Below are 16,019 nucleotides of genomic sequence, written 5' to 3' on the forward strand. Positions count from 1 at the left end.
CTCCTCTGATAGATGAGGGGTAATTGTGGCTCTGTCAGGGATCAGTGTAGGACTAACTGGGTTGAGGATTCCTAGCAATGATCTCAATGAAGAAGTAATGTATCTTTACATTACTGTAAAGCTTGCAGTGACACCAAACTCTTTTGGGTAGCAGAAAGCACATCCAGAGTAATAAACCATAGGAAAATTTTACAAGTTCGCAACAGATGGTTTCTAAAAGCTCACACCTATCATCTGTATTTAGAAGCATTACCCAGACCCTTCTAAACAGTGGTATGCTCTGGAATTCATTCAAAAAGATCCACCCAGCACCTCTTTCACACTGACGACTGTGCCGGGTGCTGGGGGCATGACAGACCTGAGTCCCTACTGCCACGTAGCATCTATTCTAGTTGGGGGAGACAGAACATAAACTACTTAGGCGTTTCAGATAGTGATACAGGTATTACAAAGAAAACACAGCATGTAACTGGAATGAGTGTGGCCAGGGAATACTTCTCTGCAGACCCAAAGCGGGTATATTGCTCTGGCCCAAGAGTTCATTGCAAGGAGAGCACAATAAGAAAACACTGATTCATTTAACAAGCATTTACCAAGGGCTGACTATGTGTAAGGCCCTCCACTATAAGCCACAAGAGATGTGAATACAAAGAAGAAAAGATGCCTGAACCAAGAAGTTTATTGCCGGGGAGCCTGAGCGGGTCAGTCGGTTAAGCATCCAACTCTTGATTCTGGCTCAGGTCTTGATCTCACAGTTCAGATCATGAGATCGAACCCTGCATCAGGCTCTGCGTTAATAGGGCGGAGCCTACAGGGATTCTCTCTCTCTCCCTCTCTCTCTGCCCCTCCTCCGCTTGTGCTCTCATTCTCTCTCTCAAAATGAATAAACAAATGTGTTTAAAAAAGAAGTTCATTGTTGAGTTGGGGGGATGGAGAAGTCCCCACCCCAAACCAGTAGATGCTGGCACCCATGTGCAACAGGAGCAACAAAGATAACATCTGGCAGGAGAGCTCACCTCTGGGTAGGAGGGGTGTTCTAGCTGGCTGAAGGATTCTATGGGCTTCTATGTACTGAAGGTGGGGATTTCCATAGAATAACTTGAAGCAAGAAGTATTGTCCTGAAAAGTTTGCAACAGGGCTACTGCATGGAAGAAAACTCACTAATGAACAAGAGGAGATTAAGGGGAAAACTTCGGGGAAAACAGCTTGGGACTTCTTACGAGAAGAATCCCTTTAGGATTCTTTAAAATAAAAAGGTGAAGACTGGGGCGCCTGAGTGGCTACATCAGTTAAGCATCTGACTTCAGCTCAGGTCATGGTCTCATGATTCATGAGTTCAAGCCCCACATCACGCTCTGTGCTGAAAGCTCAGAGCCTGGAGCCTGCTTCCGATTCTGTGTCTCCTCTCTCTCTGCCCCTCCTCCCACTCATGCTCTGTCTCTGTCTCTCTCTCAAAAATAAATAAACATTAAAAAATTTTTTTTAAAAAAGGTGAATACCAAGAGGTGGTATTCATGTTACAGCCACTCTCCCACCAAGCCCTTATTGAGGACTCCATACACCAGGTCTTGTGCCGGTCAGGGAGGTCAGAGAGAGAAAGAAGACACTGCCGAAAGTTACAGGGTCCTAAAGGCTCTGATGGAGGGAAAGAGAGATCCAAACCTTCAGAAGTCTAGAATTAGAGAGTGCCTCTTGGCAGGAAAAAGGAATAAAAGGAGTTAGAAAAGAGCTCACAGCCTAATACAGCCACTAGCCAATGGGCACCTGATCCCCAGAGAGGTACAGATCACCAAAGCCAGATTGGGTCCGGGGAGCTTAGGTCAAGCCACTGCTGATGGGTGCCCACTGGTTAGGAAGCATTTTTAAGAGACACAGATTTACCCCTAACTTCCCAGGTGTGACGGCACGGAGGACAACCGGCTCTGCCCTGAGCCTTCCCTTGGGACCTGTACAGAGCTGTGTCACCAAGCTGGGTGACAACTGGTACAGGCCACACACTGGCCCATGCTGCCTTTCCCAGCTTGCACAGTCCTCAAAGCCTCACTGGACCTCTGACCCCATTACACTGTCCCAGCAGCCCTGAAGGAGAGCAGGTGTCGAGCTAACAAGGTAAGGGCGTGCATCTCCCCAGCCCAACTGCCACCGCCACCCGCCACCCGCCACCACGACCGCCTCAGGAAAACTCAGACAGGGAGAAACAAAAGGAGATGATGACGACAAAGCCCTGCTCAGCTTGAAGGATACAGTTACCACAAATGAAGAGGATGATGAAGTAGATGCAGACGATCATTCCCGAGGACGACGGGCCGCCATAGGCCATGATGCCATCATACATCACAGCGTTCCAATCTTCACCTGTCAGAATCTAAGAGAACCAAACTGTGGTCAGCCTGCATGCGCTGGACCACAACTCCCGACAGTCCGCCAGAGCTCCCTGGGGGCCACCCGATTCTGGTTTCAGCTGCCTTTCACTGTCCAGTTTGCGCTCAGCAAAGCAATTGGTTTCCCCGTAGAGTTTTCAAAACATTGTTTTCAATTACACAAACACATACATTAATTCTTCACATGGAAATAAAGTAACACCACATATAAGACTTATGTACTCTTTGGTGACACCCTAGTTTTGCCCCCACCCCCCGAGAACACGGTGCATCTCTCTCTAGAACCTTTTTGCATGTAACATATAGATACACGTCCAGAGGAAAGAGGTAGTTGGTGTGTTCTCAGATATATTAAACATAAAGGGTGTCTGTTATACTATATGAATTTTCTGCATTTGCTTTTTTTTTTTTTTTCATTCAGCAATATACTCTGGAGACTCTCTGTGTCAGTCAGTGCCCTTCAGTCCTTTTAACGGCTGCCTACTATTCCACGTAGTTAACGTACTGTGGAAATGGAGAGTTGGACCCCTGAACTTGTAAGAAGCAGTGAACTACAAATATCTCATGTAAGTTTACAAACTACCTCATGAGTAGGTACTAAGAGCTGCCATAAATTTCCAATTTAACCTTCTCTACTGATGATATTTGATAACTCGATCTATCATGAGGTAGAATCAGATAAACCTAAATAGCATTTTAAGAACACACTATCTTCCAGGGGTGCCTGGGGGGTTCTGGCAGTTAAGCATCTGACTTCGGCTCAGGTCATGACCTCACGGCTCGTGAGCCCGAGCCCTGCATCAGGCTCTGTGCTGACAGCTCAGAGCCTGGAGCCTGCTTCAGATTCTGTGTCTCCTCTCTCTCTGCCCCTTCCCTGCTCACTCTCTGTCTCTCTCTCCTTCAAAAATAAATAAATATTTAAAAAATTAATAAAAACATACTATCTTCCAGCAAGAGAAAGAAAGAGGGAGGGAGCACATGTGCTCTTGTATCATCTAGCTGCACCAGATACTTTAAAAAATAGAACTGTCATGGCTGACAACCCAACAGAAACATGGGCAAATGATTTCAAAAGATAAAGCAATTCCCAGAAAAGGAACTATAAATGGCTCTGTGTCCCATGAAAAGGCATTCAGTTTCACTCCTGATAAGAGAAGTAGGAAGACACTATTTTCACCTGTCAGACAACCATCAAAAAGCTTGAACACCCACCATGCTAAAAAGTAGTGAGGCATCGGGCAGTCTCCAGCCCCCATCCCTGGAGGACAGACCGACAGTACTGTGAGGAGCACGGTAGGCAAGATATCAGAGTTGAAAACGGATTCACACCCTTCAAACCAGCAATTCCATTTCTGGGAAATCTATCCACATCTATGCTCACACATGTGCCCAGGGTGTGAGTTCGACGTCACCCACTGAGCTGAGGCCAGACACAAACAGTCACCAAGCTAGGGACTGGTTGACTTGAAATAGTCACCAAGCTAGGGACTGGTTACATGAATTAGGGGACAGGAACACCACACCACAGGACTGACGCGGAATTGGAAAGGAGGCAAACTCTTATGGACCAATAAGGAAGGTTCTTAGGGACACTTTAAATGGTAAGAAAACGGAAAATGGCAGGTAACATGAGCCACTGTTTACATCATACTGTATTCATGGGCAGGTAGGTGGGTGGCTAGGTTCACTGACTCACATCTACGAGCAAATATATCTCAAAGAATACACAGACACCATCCAGTGGTGGTTGCTCCTACAAGGAGAAATTGCGGGCTGCGTGGGAAGGAGACTCATTTGTTACTTTAAACCCTTTTGTAAACATTTGAATTTTGTGCTATACACAGGTACTACCAAAACCCACCACCACCACAGGGTTTCTCTGTTTCTCTGAAATAAAAACAGAATAAAGAAAAACTAACCAGCGGCTAAGAATTAAGGATAATTCAAATAATTAAAGTATAGTTCAAAAAAAGTATGGCCTATGGCGACGACAAGAATTCCATCCACCTCAAATGACCAAGTGGGAATGAATCCTACAGATCATTCCCTCTAGTCTCTTGTTTTTTTCAGAACGGATAGTGACTTCCCAAGGTCACAGAGCTGAGCACTGAAAGAGCCAGCAGGGCGGCCTCAGTGTCTAGGCCCCTCCCACCATGCCTTCCAGCCTCCCCAGATGGACTCCCCCAAAGCTGGAGCTCGCTGGCATCGTGTGTGAAAGCAACAGGGGCAGAGGGGTCTTTTAAATTTATATGCCACTCGTTGTTCGAGGAAGGGCTTCGGGTCACCACATGCGAAGGCGGGAGGGGGGAGGTTTAGAACACCCAGCTTAAAGCCAGGTGGGAGCAGATACTGCTGCTTTGAGTGCCTAGCCACCTGAGCACCTCTGACACCGTCCCTCCTTTTCAGCGGTGCCTGCCCAGGACCCAACGGCACAGACATGCTCAGGGCCTGCGTGTCCTCATTACATCACGGGCGGGAGAGCAAAAGGGGCTGAAGGCTGTCACAACTCTTTTATCACCCCGGTTCCTCTGACTGCACACCAGAGCATTAGGACTTCAGAATTCACCTCTCTGCACAAATCCGTTAGAGCCAGGGTCCCAAAGCTGGCCTGCCAGCAAAAATTAGCACAGAACAGGAAGAGGATTTTAGAGCCTATATCACAGAAACCTCGCAAACCTCACCAAATCAAACAGAAGTTTTTGGTTTGTTGTCCTGTACCATATCCAGTGGTCCTACAAAAAACAGTGAATCACACCACACAGACAGCCGGAGTCAAGTGCGAAACAAATGGCTTTCATGGTGCCAGATTTGTCAGAGCATTACTGGGGCAGAGGTCGCTAACCACGGCAGAATCATCCCGTCTTCCTGAGTTGTGAACTGACAAGCTGGCGGCTCACACGGGCTCCTTGCGAGGCCTCACCTGGAATACCGTCAGGAGGGCTTGAGGGAAATTGTCAAAGGTGCTCCGCTTGGTCTGCGTTTCGTCAAAATTAAACTTGCCACCAAACAGCTGCATCCCAAGCAAGGAAAAGATGATGATGAAGAGAAAAAGCAGAAGCAACAGTGAAGCAATGGACTTCATGGAGTTTAACAAGGAGGCCACCAAGTTGCTGAGGGAAGTCCAGTGCCTAGAAGTCAAGATGGGGGTGTGAGCCCAGAACGCCCGCAGGACACCGCAGACATTGCTGGACCGGGATGTGGCTGGTCGCCAGCCCCCGGCCAGAAAACACCTGCAGCGAGATACACGCATCCTTACCTGGTCACCTTGAAAATCCTTAAGAGGCGCACACACCGAAACACAGAGATCCCCAGGGGAGACATGATTTCCAGCTCCACCAGGATGGTTTCAGTAATTCCACCACATACCACGAAGCAGTCAAACCGATTAAAAAGAGAGACGAAATACGCCTGGAGACCCAAGCTGTACATTTTTACCAGCATCTCGCAGGTGAACAGAGCCAGGAGGACTTTGTTAGCGATATCTGGAAAGACAGAGGGGCACACGTGCTCGGGGTCTCATCGTGGGACTGGCTCAGACTCGTTTTCCCTCCTCCCACCCCACCAGTCTCTGCTGGAAATGCCCCAGCACTTTGCCCTGTCTTTGCTGTGGCGCCTGTTACAGAAATGTAGCGTCAGTATTTACGGTCTGTCTCCTGGGTTCAAGTCCTGCTTCTGCTACCACCTAGACATGGGACTCTGGAGCAGCCCCTTGACTTCTCTGGGCTCAGTTTCCCAGACTATAAAATGGGGAGGAGCAGTTTCCCACACAATCTCTGATGCTTTCCAGCCCTAAAAGCCTATGATTCTGCATTTAGACCAGCATATTATATTTCTCGTCTCCATCAGTCACGGAGGGGCAATCTGGCCTTGCTTAGGTGCCAATGATAGAAGAAGCAGTTGTCTATCAAGTGGCAACAACCGCTTGCCAAGAATACCATACAGGAAAATACAGCTTCCGGTAGGGTCAGGGAGAAGGGAGACGAGGTCCCTCTCAACTGCAAGATTCCTTGATCCTAGGTTGCCACAGGGTTAAGACAATGAGAGGCTTGGGCGTCAATCAGCCCCAAGGTGCTTCCACTGACCACGTGACAAGCACTACACCCCCGCTGCTCTGGGTGCAGCCTCTCTCTGGACGGTTCCACTGTCTTCCAAGCCAGTGCCCTCCAGGAATGTCCCGACGTCACACACTGATAAGCCTCAGGAGTCCCTAATTCAGAGTCAGAATAAAAAGAGAACAGCCTCTGCTCGTACCTTGAATCTGCGTCAACCAATCAGGCTGGTTGTAGTGCTCGGAGGAAATGGTTAAGGTGTTGAGAAACACCAGGACAATAACCAGCCAGTAAAATGTGACAGACTTCACAGCAGCCCTACATCTCCTGCGATTGAATCGGTTCCAGCGGCGCCAGCGGCGGCTGCAAGAGAAGCAAAAGTTACTCCCCGAATGGCAGACAAAGCATCTGAACATCCAACAGACGTTATGGAGACATAACCTGTCTTTAACTCTGGAGATCCAGGTCACGGGGTGCAGGAAGGAAAGATGAGAACAAAGGACACAGAAATTAACAGAACTCCTCATACTAATTGTGTTGGTCTTAAAATACAACTTTTAAAATAGTATCTTGACCTGATCACGCTATCAGTTTCCTTCCTATGGTTTTAGATAACTCTGTAATCTGCCCTAAGCAATCTTCAAACTAGTGAGAAGAATGTAGATATTCATAGATTCATATGCAGATGCAAAACCGAGCCCGCACACATATATGCAGTTCCCACCATATGGTACACGGGTCTGTTCACACTATGGGTGCAGAGAGCCGTCTGGCTGATCATACACATCTCTTGCAGCATCTTAACCGTCATACAGAATTTCTCAGGCAGCAAAGTGCTCCAAACCCAGTTTTCCTTTTAGGGAAACTTTAGGTCCTTTCTTAAATCCGGGAGGTTCCTCCAGAGCCTGGCAGACTTGTCAAAGCTGAGTAGGACATGAGTCTTCATCCTGAGTCATCAGGTGCCCTTGCTAACTAGCGATGCTCAAAATATACCTTTAGGAGAAGAGCCAATATTGAATCATGTTTTCATACAAATAAGATGAGCTGAGCCAGACAGACAAGTAGCATGTCCTCTACCGACTTTCAGTTCTAGTGTGTCGTTAGGGAAAGGATCCCCTCCCTTAGCCTCTTCTCCCCGTGGAAAACATTCCCTGCCACAGGATGGATTGGTGAGGTGGGTCCCAGAAAAAAGGCCAGCCAAGTGGCGATGTCAGTCCTGTGCAGGCTGTGTTCACTGACGGGGGCTGTGGGCACCTCCTCTGGGGGCCTGAGTCAGAGGAATCTCCAGGCTGGGTCCAAGCTGCAGCGCTGGCTGACTCAGCGGCGTTGCTATGCTAAAAACACCGTAACCCAGGGACCGAGCAAAGAAAGAACCATGCTGACTCTTCAACAAGGCCTGGCACAAGCAAAGTGCATTTTGTTCTTGCTCCTGCTATGTGGTTTCCATGGTAACAGTGGCTGGAAACATGATGACCAGTGTAGAAAAATCCCACTAAAGACTGTCCCCTTGAGGCTGGGTTTCTCCTGAGATACATAATTCAGTACACACAAGCAAGGTGATCCGAAAAAGAGCCAGAGTTGGTGGTTCTATTTATGCTGTAGTGACAAGTCACAAGCATCTCATCATGAGGTCTTGGAGGCTTCACTCTCCCATCCCCTGAAGTCCTGCAGCATTTCTCAATTTGCCCCTCATGGGGCTCCAGACACTGGGTATGTGGAGGTGAAGAAGGTGCCTCGTCCTGCGGCCTCTGACCTTGAAAAGCACGCAAGGTTGGGGCAAATAACAATTATAAATCCCCACTAAGCGCTTCTCTCAGGGTCCCGAGTACAGGCGGAGAGACAGGAGCAGCAAATGCTCTCTGCGTGAGGCAGGAAAGGCTTCTCTGAAAAGCTGAGATTTGGGCGGGCTCTGGATAACAGAGTAAGGGTTCACCAGGGGGCAGAAGGGAGGGCACTCAACCCCAGGCGACCACATGGCCAAGGGGACTGAGGTGGGAAGAAACCGCATGTTGAAAACTGAGAGCAGTCCAGTTACCACCACAGAGTGGGGAGTAAGGGGGCGGTGTCCGAGGATCAGGCCAGAGAGCGAGCTGGGGGCCAAAGTATGAAGGAATGAATACCCCTCTGGCAACAGGGAGTCAGGGAGGGGCCTTTAATTGTTCTTTTTTAAGTCCAGTTTATTGAGATAGATAGATATGTGGTAACTATTAACATTTAGGAAGAGGGTTTGTAACCACCACCACAGTCAAGAGGTAGAAGATCTCCATCACCCAAAGAACTTCCCTCATGTCCCTTTGTGACAGTTAACCCACCCTCCTCACCTCAGCCCCTGAAAACTACTGTTTTTTGTCCCTATTGTTTTGTCTCATCCAGAATGTCCAATAAATAGAATCACACAATATAGAGCTTTTTGAGACTTGCTTCTTTCACGTAGCAAAAATACTTTCCGGATTCGTTTGCGTTGTATCTATCGGCAGTTTTTTCCTTCTTATTGCTGAGCGTTATTCTGTCATATGCGCGAACTACGATTTGTCTACCCATTCGCCATCTGACGGACGCTGGAGTTATTTACAGTTTATAGCGATTACATATAAAGTTGCTGTAAACTCTTACGTAAACATTTTTCATGCAGGCATTGATCTTCATTTTATATAAATACCTCGGAAGTGGAATTGCTGGGTCATACAGTAAATAGATGTTTAACTTTCCAAGCAGCTGTCAACTTGTTTTCAAAAGGGCCGTGTCTTTCAACCTGCAGGAACATATGGGAATCCCCACCAATCTGCATCCTTGTCAGCACTTGGTATTGTCAGATTTTAAAATTTGATCTGTAGGTGTAAAAAATTTTCTAATAGGTGTATAGTGATGTCTCACCGTGATTTTAATTTGCATTTTCCTCGTGACCAATGGTCATGTCATGTGCTTCTTTGCCATCCACCTCTCTTTGGTGACATACCTGTTAAAATATACTAACTCTTTTTTTATAGTTTTCCAATTATTCACACCATATTTATGTATTATTCTTCTCATATACTGGATACTAGTCCTTTATCAAATGTTTTGCAAATGTTTTTTCTTCCGGTCTGGAGCTTATCTTCTCATATGGCCAGTGTTTTTGGGTTTCGTCTCTAAGAAACCTGTGCCTGACCCAGGGTCACAAAGATTTTTCTCCTGTGTTTTCTTTTAGAATGTTTACAGTTTTAGGTTTTACATTCATATGTCCACTTCAAGTCAATTTTTGTAGTAAAATGTTGTTTTTAATTGAAAAATAGCATTTATATGGAAAAGTATACAAATCATAGGTATATGGTTCAATGTGTTATTACCAACAAAACATGTAACCTGCATCCAGAGCAAGGAACACAACATCACTAGCACCTCAGAAGACCTCTTGAACCCCCCTCCATAAAAAACTTGTAAGCAGAAAAGAGACAAGAAGAATCCCTCTTTAAGGACAGACTCTGGGCAGGAGTACAAAGGGTTGATTGGTGACAAGAAATTGTTCGTTGTTACGTCCTGTCAGTTTGTCTTGGGGCAAGATCTTCAGCACCTACTCTGCTGCTCTCCACGGCAGGTGTTTGATACTTACTGGACAGACCGATCTTCAATATGAATGTTCTAGCCCACAGAGTAAAAACCAAGTCTAGAGCAACTCCATGTATAGTTGAGAAGTTAGAAAGTAAAACACCAGCACACAGGCTTAAGAAAAAACAGAAGATACTGACCTGAGCTTGGATTTTGAGATGGCTTGACTGAAAGAAAGAAAGAATATGATTTCGATTAGGAAGGTTTGAGCATTTTCTCCCCATCACTTCAGCTAAGAGATGGAAAAGCCATGCACAGAAGCCTGGGCTCAGCATCCCCAGCTTCCCCAGTGAGCCAGCAGGGGTGAGAGCAGAGCAGGAGGCGGGGTCTGCCGGGGCCATGCAGGCCAGGCTGACACCCACCAGGGCCCAGGCAGAAGACTCTTAGCCGGCTGCCCTGTGCAGCCCTGTCACAGGCCATTGATGCCGGTGGAGGTCCTTCTCCCCTGACCCCACTTCCCCAGACTGAAGTCAGCCCACCCACTCCCCTGCTTGCAACTCAGCCACACTGTGCTGCTACTACAGCAAGAGAAGCACTGGATTAGGAGTCCTGGCTCTGCTATCCACTAACCGCATGGGTTCGGGCAAGCAGCACAACTTTTTGAGCCTCAGTGTTCTCATCTGTAAAATGAGGATAACGAACCCGTCCCCCCGCCTACTTTACAATGTTGTAGAGAGGGTGGAGCAAGACAATGGAGGCAAACGCACTTCTTAAATTACTGAGCATTCTGCCCAAAACACATTATTTTTACGAATCTCTGCAAGAAGATCAAATTTTCTTAAAAACACCGCCTCTACTTTACAGAGATAAGACCTAAAGGGTACCAGCAGAAAGCAAATGAAATAAAATCACATGGGCTCCCCAGAGTAGGCAGTACTCTGCACATTGCACACTGCTGGTCTCCACCAGGGACCAGGTTATCCAGACAGAAGCCAACAGGGGTGAATGTGGTGGCGCCCTCCACTATTAGGAGAGGGTGGTGCAGGGCTCCAAAAACAGGTGCCGTGAGCAAAGGATAGAGGGCTCTCAGTGTCCAGCCCCATGTACGAGGCCGCAGAGAACCCGCCAGTGAAGGAAAACTTAAATATGCAGCGCATTCTGTCAGCCGCTCTGCCATACAAGCGCTTCGTCAAGGCACGGATGCCAACAGCAGACAGGGAGGAGAATCAGGCCTGTTACCCCCACCGCCGACACCCAGAGGGCCCAGCCTTGGCCGTGCCTCTTCGCTTCCACCAGCACCTAGTGGAACAGTGGAATTGCCGGGTTACCTGGCACGCCCCGCAGCAGGCTCTGCCTCAGCAGGACGGGCTGCTCTGGGGGAAGAGGCATGTGAAACGCCGGGGGCCTGGGGGCCTGGGATGGGAGGGGAGACCAAGGGGTCCAGGGTGAGCCCACCCACCCCTCGTGCACCTGAGGCTATGGCCCCGGGGCTCCACTGAAATCTGGGGTGCCTTCCCCCACACGTGTCCCTCCAAGAAGACAGGAGGGGGCAGGAGGGCCAGCGGCCTCCACACTCACCAGAGACTCCCACAGCCGCCTTGGTTCTCGCCTCCACCACTTACGTTCTCCGTGTTCACAGACTCTGTCTCGCTGGTCGGCATGCTGGCTGCGGGGAGAAGACAACACTTTAGACGGGCACGTTGGTGGCTCTACGTGCCCCGGAGTTGGCTGGATGCAGATTGCCGCCACCACCAGGCAGGCCCTCTGGGAGCCTGGGAGGAGGGTGGGGGAGGGTGAGAGGTCAGGCACCTCCAAGGCAGGGACCCTTTGCTCGCAGGACCTGATCTGCCATTCTGCAAAGAAAGTCCATAGGGCACCCCTCCTCCCCATCGGAAGGAAATTCAGCCTAGGGGAGGAACTCTGAGCCTCACACCAGCGTATTCTCTTGACTTCCAGGAATGCACTGCGTGAGGCCACCAAAACAACTCAGTTACAGTGACATCTCTGTTTGCCTCAACTGCCGCTCTCTAGAAAATCTAGACCAACACTTCATACGTGAATTCTTATTTTAAATATACTGAAGGAGCAGACGTATCGGATGCAGGAGTACATGAAGGTACCAAGCACAAAATCTTTTTAAAAATTTCAGAACGCTACTCATTATTGACTAATTTGTCTGATGTCTACATTCCACCGAACCAGTGCGGCCAATACGCAGAAGGCTCTCACCAAAGTGGCCAGAACCAGAGCACACAGAAAGCATATAGTCTGACAGGTAGAAGGTTTGCTCCCAACCAGTGACCAGAGGGCAAAGCTGACCGTGGTCTCAGGGTCACCGGGGTCTCTGGACACGTGTCACTCCTCTACAGCTGGATCCTGAGCAGAGGAAGTAGAGGGAAGGTAGAAAGGCACCGAGGGATGCTGGGAGGTCCCGGGAGCCACCATCTGGCACACGGGCATTATTTCTCATCCACCTGACTCAACCCTATAGCATCACAGGCATATGTTGGAGCTGGGCCAGAAAGGAGATGCAGGGCATAAAGAGGGACACAGCGCTGCACCTGCCTTGGAAAACCAATGGATGCCAATTAACTCAGAAGAGAGCCACCTCAGGGTTCCGTGCAAGGAGTCCCGGAAACACACAGGAAGGAATGATGAATTCTGCCCTGGGTTAGGAGAGGGGTTCACTGAAGATGGAAATGTGGGAGAACCGCCCAACCACGTGCGCTTCTTTACCCTGATGCCTAATTTTGAACTGTAGTGACCGTCTTTTACAGACCTGATGGTAGCAACGGGAAGGCCTTCCCCCTGTGGGCTCTGCCGACATGGCTTTTCTTAGCAAGGATGCCTCCGGTTTGATCTGCAAAAATGGGCAGTGGTGCTGCAGGGCCCTGGCGGAGGCTCTTAGGCCGGCCCAGGAGCAGAGGGCAAAGGAGCCGGGTCAGCAAGTGCCATGGTGTGGCCGTGTGTCTGTGGGCCCTGCTCGGACAAGGGCTGGGCTCCCAGAGAGCCGAGACACATCTTTCCTGCCGAAGGGAATCCTTTTCCCTCTGTGGGCACCTAAGTCCCATAGCTGTGTCCAGGAGCATTTAGGCAAAAGTATCAAAAGCAAAATGAGCAAAAATTACAGACCGACATCGCACTACAGATATTCTCTCAGAATAAACCTTTTTTCTTCCTCAATTAAGTCAAAAGAAACCAACTACAAGCTTTCATTCACTTTTTTACTACTCCACTCAAAAAAAAAAAAAAAGACAAAAATAAAAACCCCACATAATCCAACCGCAGATAAGCCTTTAACAAAAACTCCATAAACACACACACACGAGCTGTTCCTGCAATTTTCTTCTCCATGACTGATCTGTGCTCTGACTTGAGGAGAAAGACGAAAACACTGTAAAGTGCAATGAAGTTCATTGTTAATGTGTTCCTCCCATAGGTCACCCTTGTCTTCAGTGACAAAGAACATCACAGTGGGAGACTCCTACAAACGTGACCGTGAGTCGTCTCTGTGCAATGCTTTTTCTTGGTAATTACTGTCACTACTAACTAAGGGGACAGAAGTTGAGAGCAGGATGACACGGGGCATGGGGCGGGGCATCGTCCACAGGCCCCAGTTAGCTGGACAGAGTCCCACCTCTCTGCAGGCTTTAATGTCCCATCTGGGAAGTGGTGTTACTAACTCTCCACACTCTTGAGGGTGACTTCCATCTCTAACAGGTTAACACTTCACGGTTCTACTATTAATCATACTGTAACTGTTATTACTATTTCCAAAAGAGCAAACTTCTGAACAGGCTAAATCTTTGTGGCTTCTCACTCTTTTAGGGCCACGTCCCATGATGCTGTCAATACAGTTGCTGCGTTGCATTCCCGGAGCTTCGTTTTTTAAACACTCTGATGGAAACAGATAAATTACGTATTGGCTTTGGTAAATGCAGGGGGGCATTTTGCATTTCTGGCTCTGTGCCAGTTACCAGTGAATTAAATGTACTAGTTACTCTCTGGATGTGGGAACCAAGTGGGGAGAAAGATAAGAAATACAGGCAAACTCCCTAGACAGAAACGAAGAGAGGTTAATTATGTGGCACAGTGTCAGGGCTGGCTGCACAGATGGAGAGAAGTTTCCCTGCCCTCCAGGCAGACTCCATCCTTCAGGTGGGGTGGGATGGTGGCTAAGAGCAGGCTCTCCGGTCAACCAGATCTAAATTTAACCGCACCAATGTGGTCGAAGTCTCCAAGGCTCTATGTTCCCATCTGTGAAATGGAAAGTACCCACCTCACAAGGCTGTTGGCAGAATTAAGTGAGATAAAACACACTGTGTTTTTCTCACAGTCCTGGGTTATCCTATGTGGGTCCAGAGTGTTGGGCAATCGGTGAGGCTCACACATGGTAACTATCATCTCAAGAAGGCTCTCCCGGAGTCCCCTGGAAGCAAAGCGACACTCCCCTCATGGCCCAAATCCAGGGTCCCTTTGCCCTGACCACTTCCAGTATGGCACAGAGACATCCAGTCTGAACAATCTTCCAGGCTCCTCAGTCAGTTTTGGCTATCACTCTTGGTTTGCAGCTTTTCTGCCTAGCTTAGCCTGATGTAGACATAGCAACTTTTCTATCATTATTGTTTGACATCTAGAGAGGCACAGACCCGTAATAAATAACTTAAGCCAGAATGACATCAACCAGGGCTGAGGAGGCGGCAAAGGGGAGGCAAAGGAAGAGGACGGTGACTATGCTATAATCAGTGACTTGTTTGACCCCAGAGATGGACTGTGATCCAGTCCCTGCATCTGAGCAGAGGAACCAGGCTCTGATGGGGCCCGGCAGCCTTTCTACGTGCCCCAGCCCCTCCCTCCCTATCACAGGGTAGCATTTCCTTTCCCCAAAGTACAGAGACCACAGGCCCAGTGGGCAAAAGCATTTCACCCTCCACTTGTACGAGGCACTCATTGTTTTTCATGTTAAAAAATTGGTCCGAGTTTTACTTCACTCAGCCCCAGTGGGACTTTATCTATGTTTTTAAAATCAAGACAGGAGGATCACAGGCTGTTAGAACTGGAAGGGGCCTCAGAGATTACATGAAGCAGCTCTGTAGTTTCACAGATAAGAGACCTGACCAATCTGTCTTGGGACACACAGGCCTTCGTGAGAAAGCCCTCCTGCTTCCCACCCGGCCACACCCCCTGTGCTTACGGTATGGGCTTCAATATGCCGGGACACGTGTGAGTTATTGATGTATGTTGATATGTATGCTGGTATATCCTTAAAATTACATTTCATATACTTAAACATACTGGTATATGTTGGTTTATCTTAAAATGCCACACACTAAAAGTTCCAAAAGCCAAGTAAGCCTATTATCCAGCAGCCTTGGTTTGTTTTCCCAATGACCTCAGTTAACCCCTAGAAACCTGGCCTACAGCCAGGCCACCTCCAGGAGACCACCCCAGCAAGGAGAGAGAGAACAAGGATCAGGCGGCTATGGTGACTACTGGGACTTAACGAAAATCCACGTAAGCAAATCCATGGGAAAACCACTGGAAGACATGCCTTTACCCTAAATGGCTGCCCCGTTCAGGGTGACCACGCTGTCCCCTTCAGTACAGATTTAACAGTCATTGCTGACAAGTGGCTCGGCCTCGTTAGGGATGCAGGCGGAGACACCCCTCAGATCCCACCATGTGATCTGCCGGAAGAAGTAGGCCAAGGGGGCCATCTGCATGCAGAGAAGCTGTAAATCCTTTCCCCTCACACATTCCAGGGAATTTGAGAGCTCTGCTGAGCAAGTTTTCACTTTTTTAAATATAAGTTTTAAAACTACTTCCCGGGGTGCCTGGGTGGTTCCGTCGATTAAGTGTCCTACTTCGGCTCAGGTCATGATCTCGCGGTTCGTGAGTTCGGGCCCTGTGTCGGGCTCCGTGCTGACAGCTCGGAGCCTGGAGCCTGCTTCAGATTCTGTGTCTCCCTCTCTCTCTGCCCCTCCGCCACTCCCCAAAACAAACAAACATTAAAAAAAATTTTTTTAAGCTACTTCCAGAATCCGGGTGAGCCCGTCTAGAACA

At 48.5% G+C, this 16,019-nt stretch overlaps 1 protein-coding gene across 18 annotated transcripts in view; it reads right to left on the minus strand.

The window, feature by feature from the left end:
- CACNA1D (calcium voltage-gated channel subunit alpha1 D) overlaps positions 1 to 16,019 on the minus strand; it is a 303,873-nt gene that overhangs the window by 76,450 nt on the left and 211,404 nt on the right. For 10 of the 18 annotated variants that reach the window (XM_086697894.1, XM_086697896.1, XM_086697903.1 and 7 more), the window contains exons 10-16: positions 11,535 to 11,622; positions 11,196 to 11,255; positions 10,157 to 10,183; positions 6,634 to 6,794; positions 5,639 to 5,864; positions 5,303 to 5,510; positions 2,246 to 2,366 (exon numbers count right to left, since the gene is read on the minus strand). In XM_086697894.1, the coding sequence (XP_086554020.1) occupies positions 2,246 to 2,366; positions 5,303 to 5,510; positions 5,639 to 5,864; positions 6,634 to 6,794; positions 10,157 to 10,183; positions 11,196 to 11,255; positions 11,535 to 11,622 (891 nt within the window). The remainder of the gene's footprint in view (positions 1 to 2,245; positions 2,367 to 5,302; positions 5,511 to 5,638; positions 5,865 to 6,633; positions 6,795 to 10,156; positions 10,184 to 11,195; positions 11,256 to 11,534; positions 11,623 to 16,019) is intronic. The other 8 variants (XM_086697910.1, XM_086697899.1, XM_086697911.1 and 5 more) reach the window with 1 other exon arrangement.

This window comes from Puma concolor, chromosome A2 (assembly GCF_028749965.1).
Source record: "Puma concolor isolate L17-30 chromosome A2, mPumCon1.1.hap2, whole genome shotgun sequence".
Classification (NCBI taxonomy): domain Eukaryota; kingdom Metazoa; phylum Chordata; class Mammalia; order Carnivora; family Felidae; genus Puma; species Puma concolor.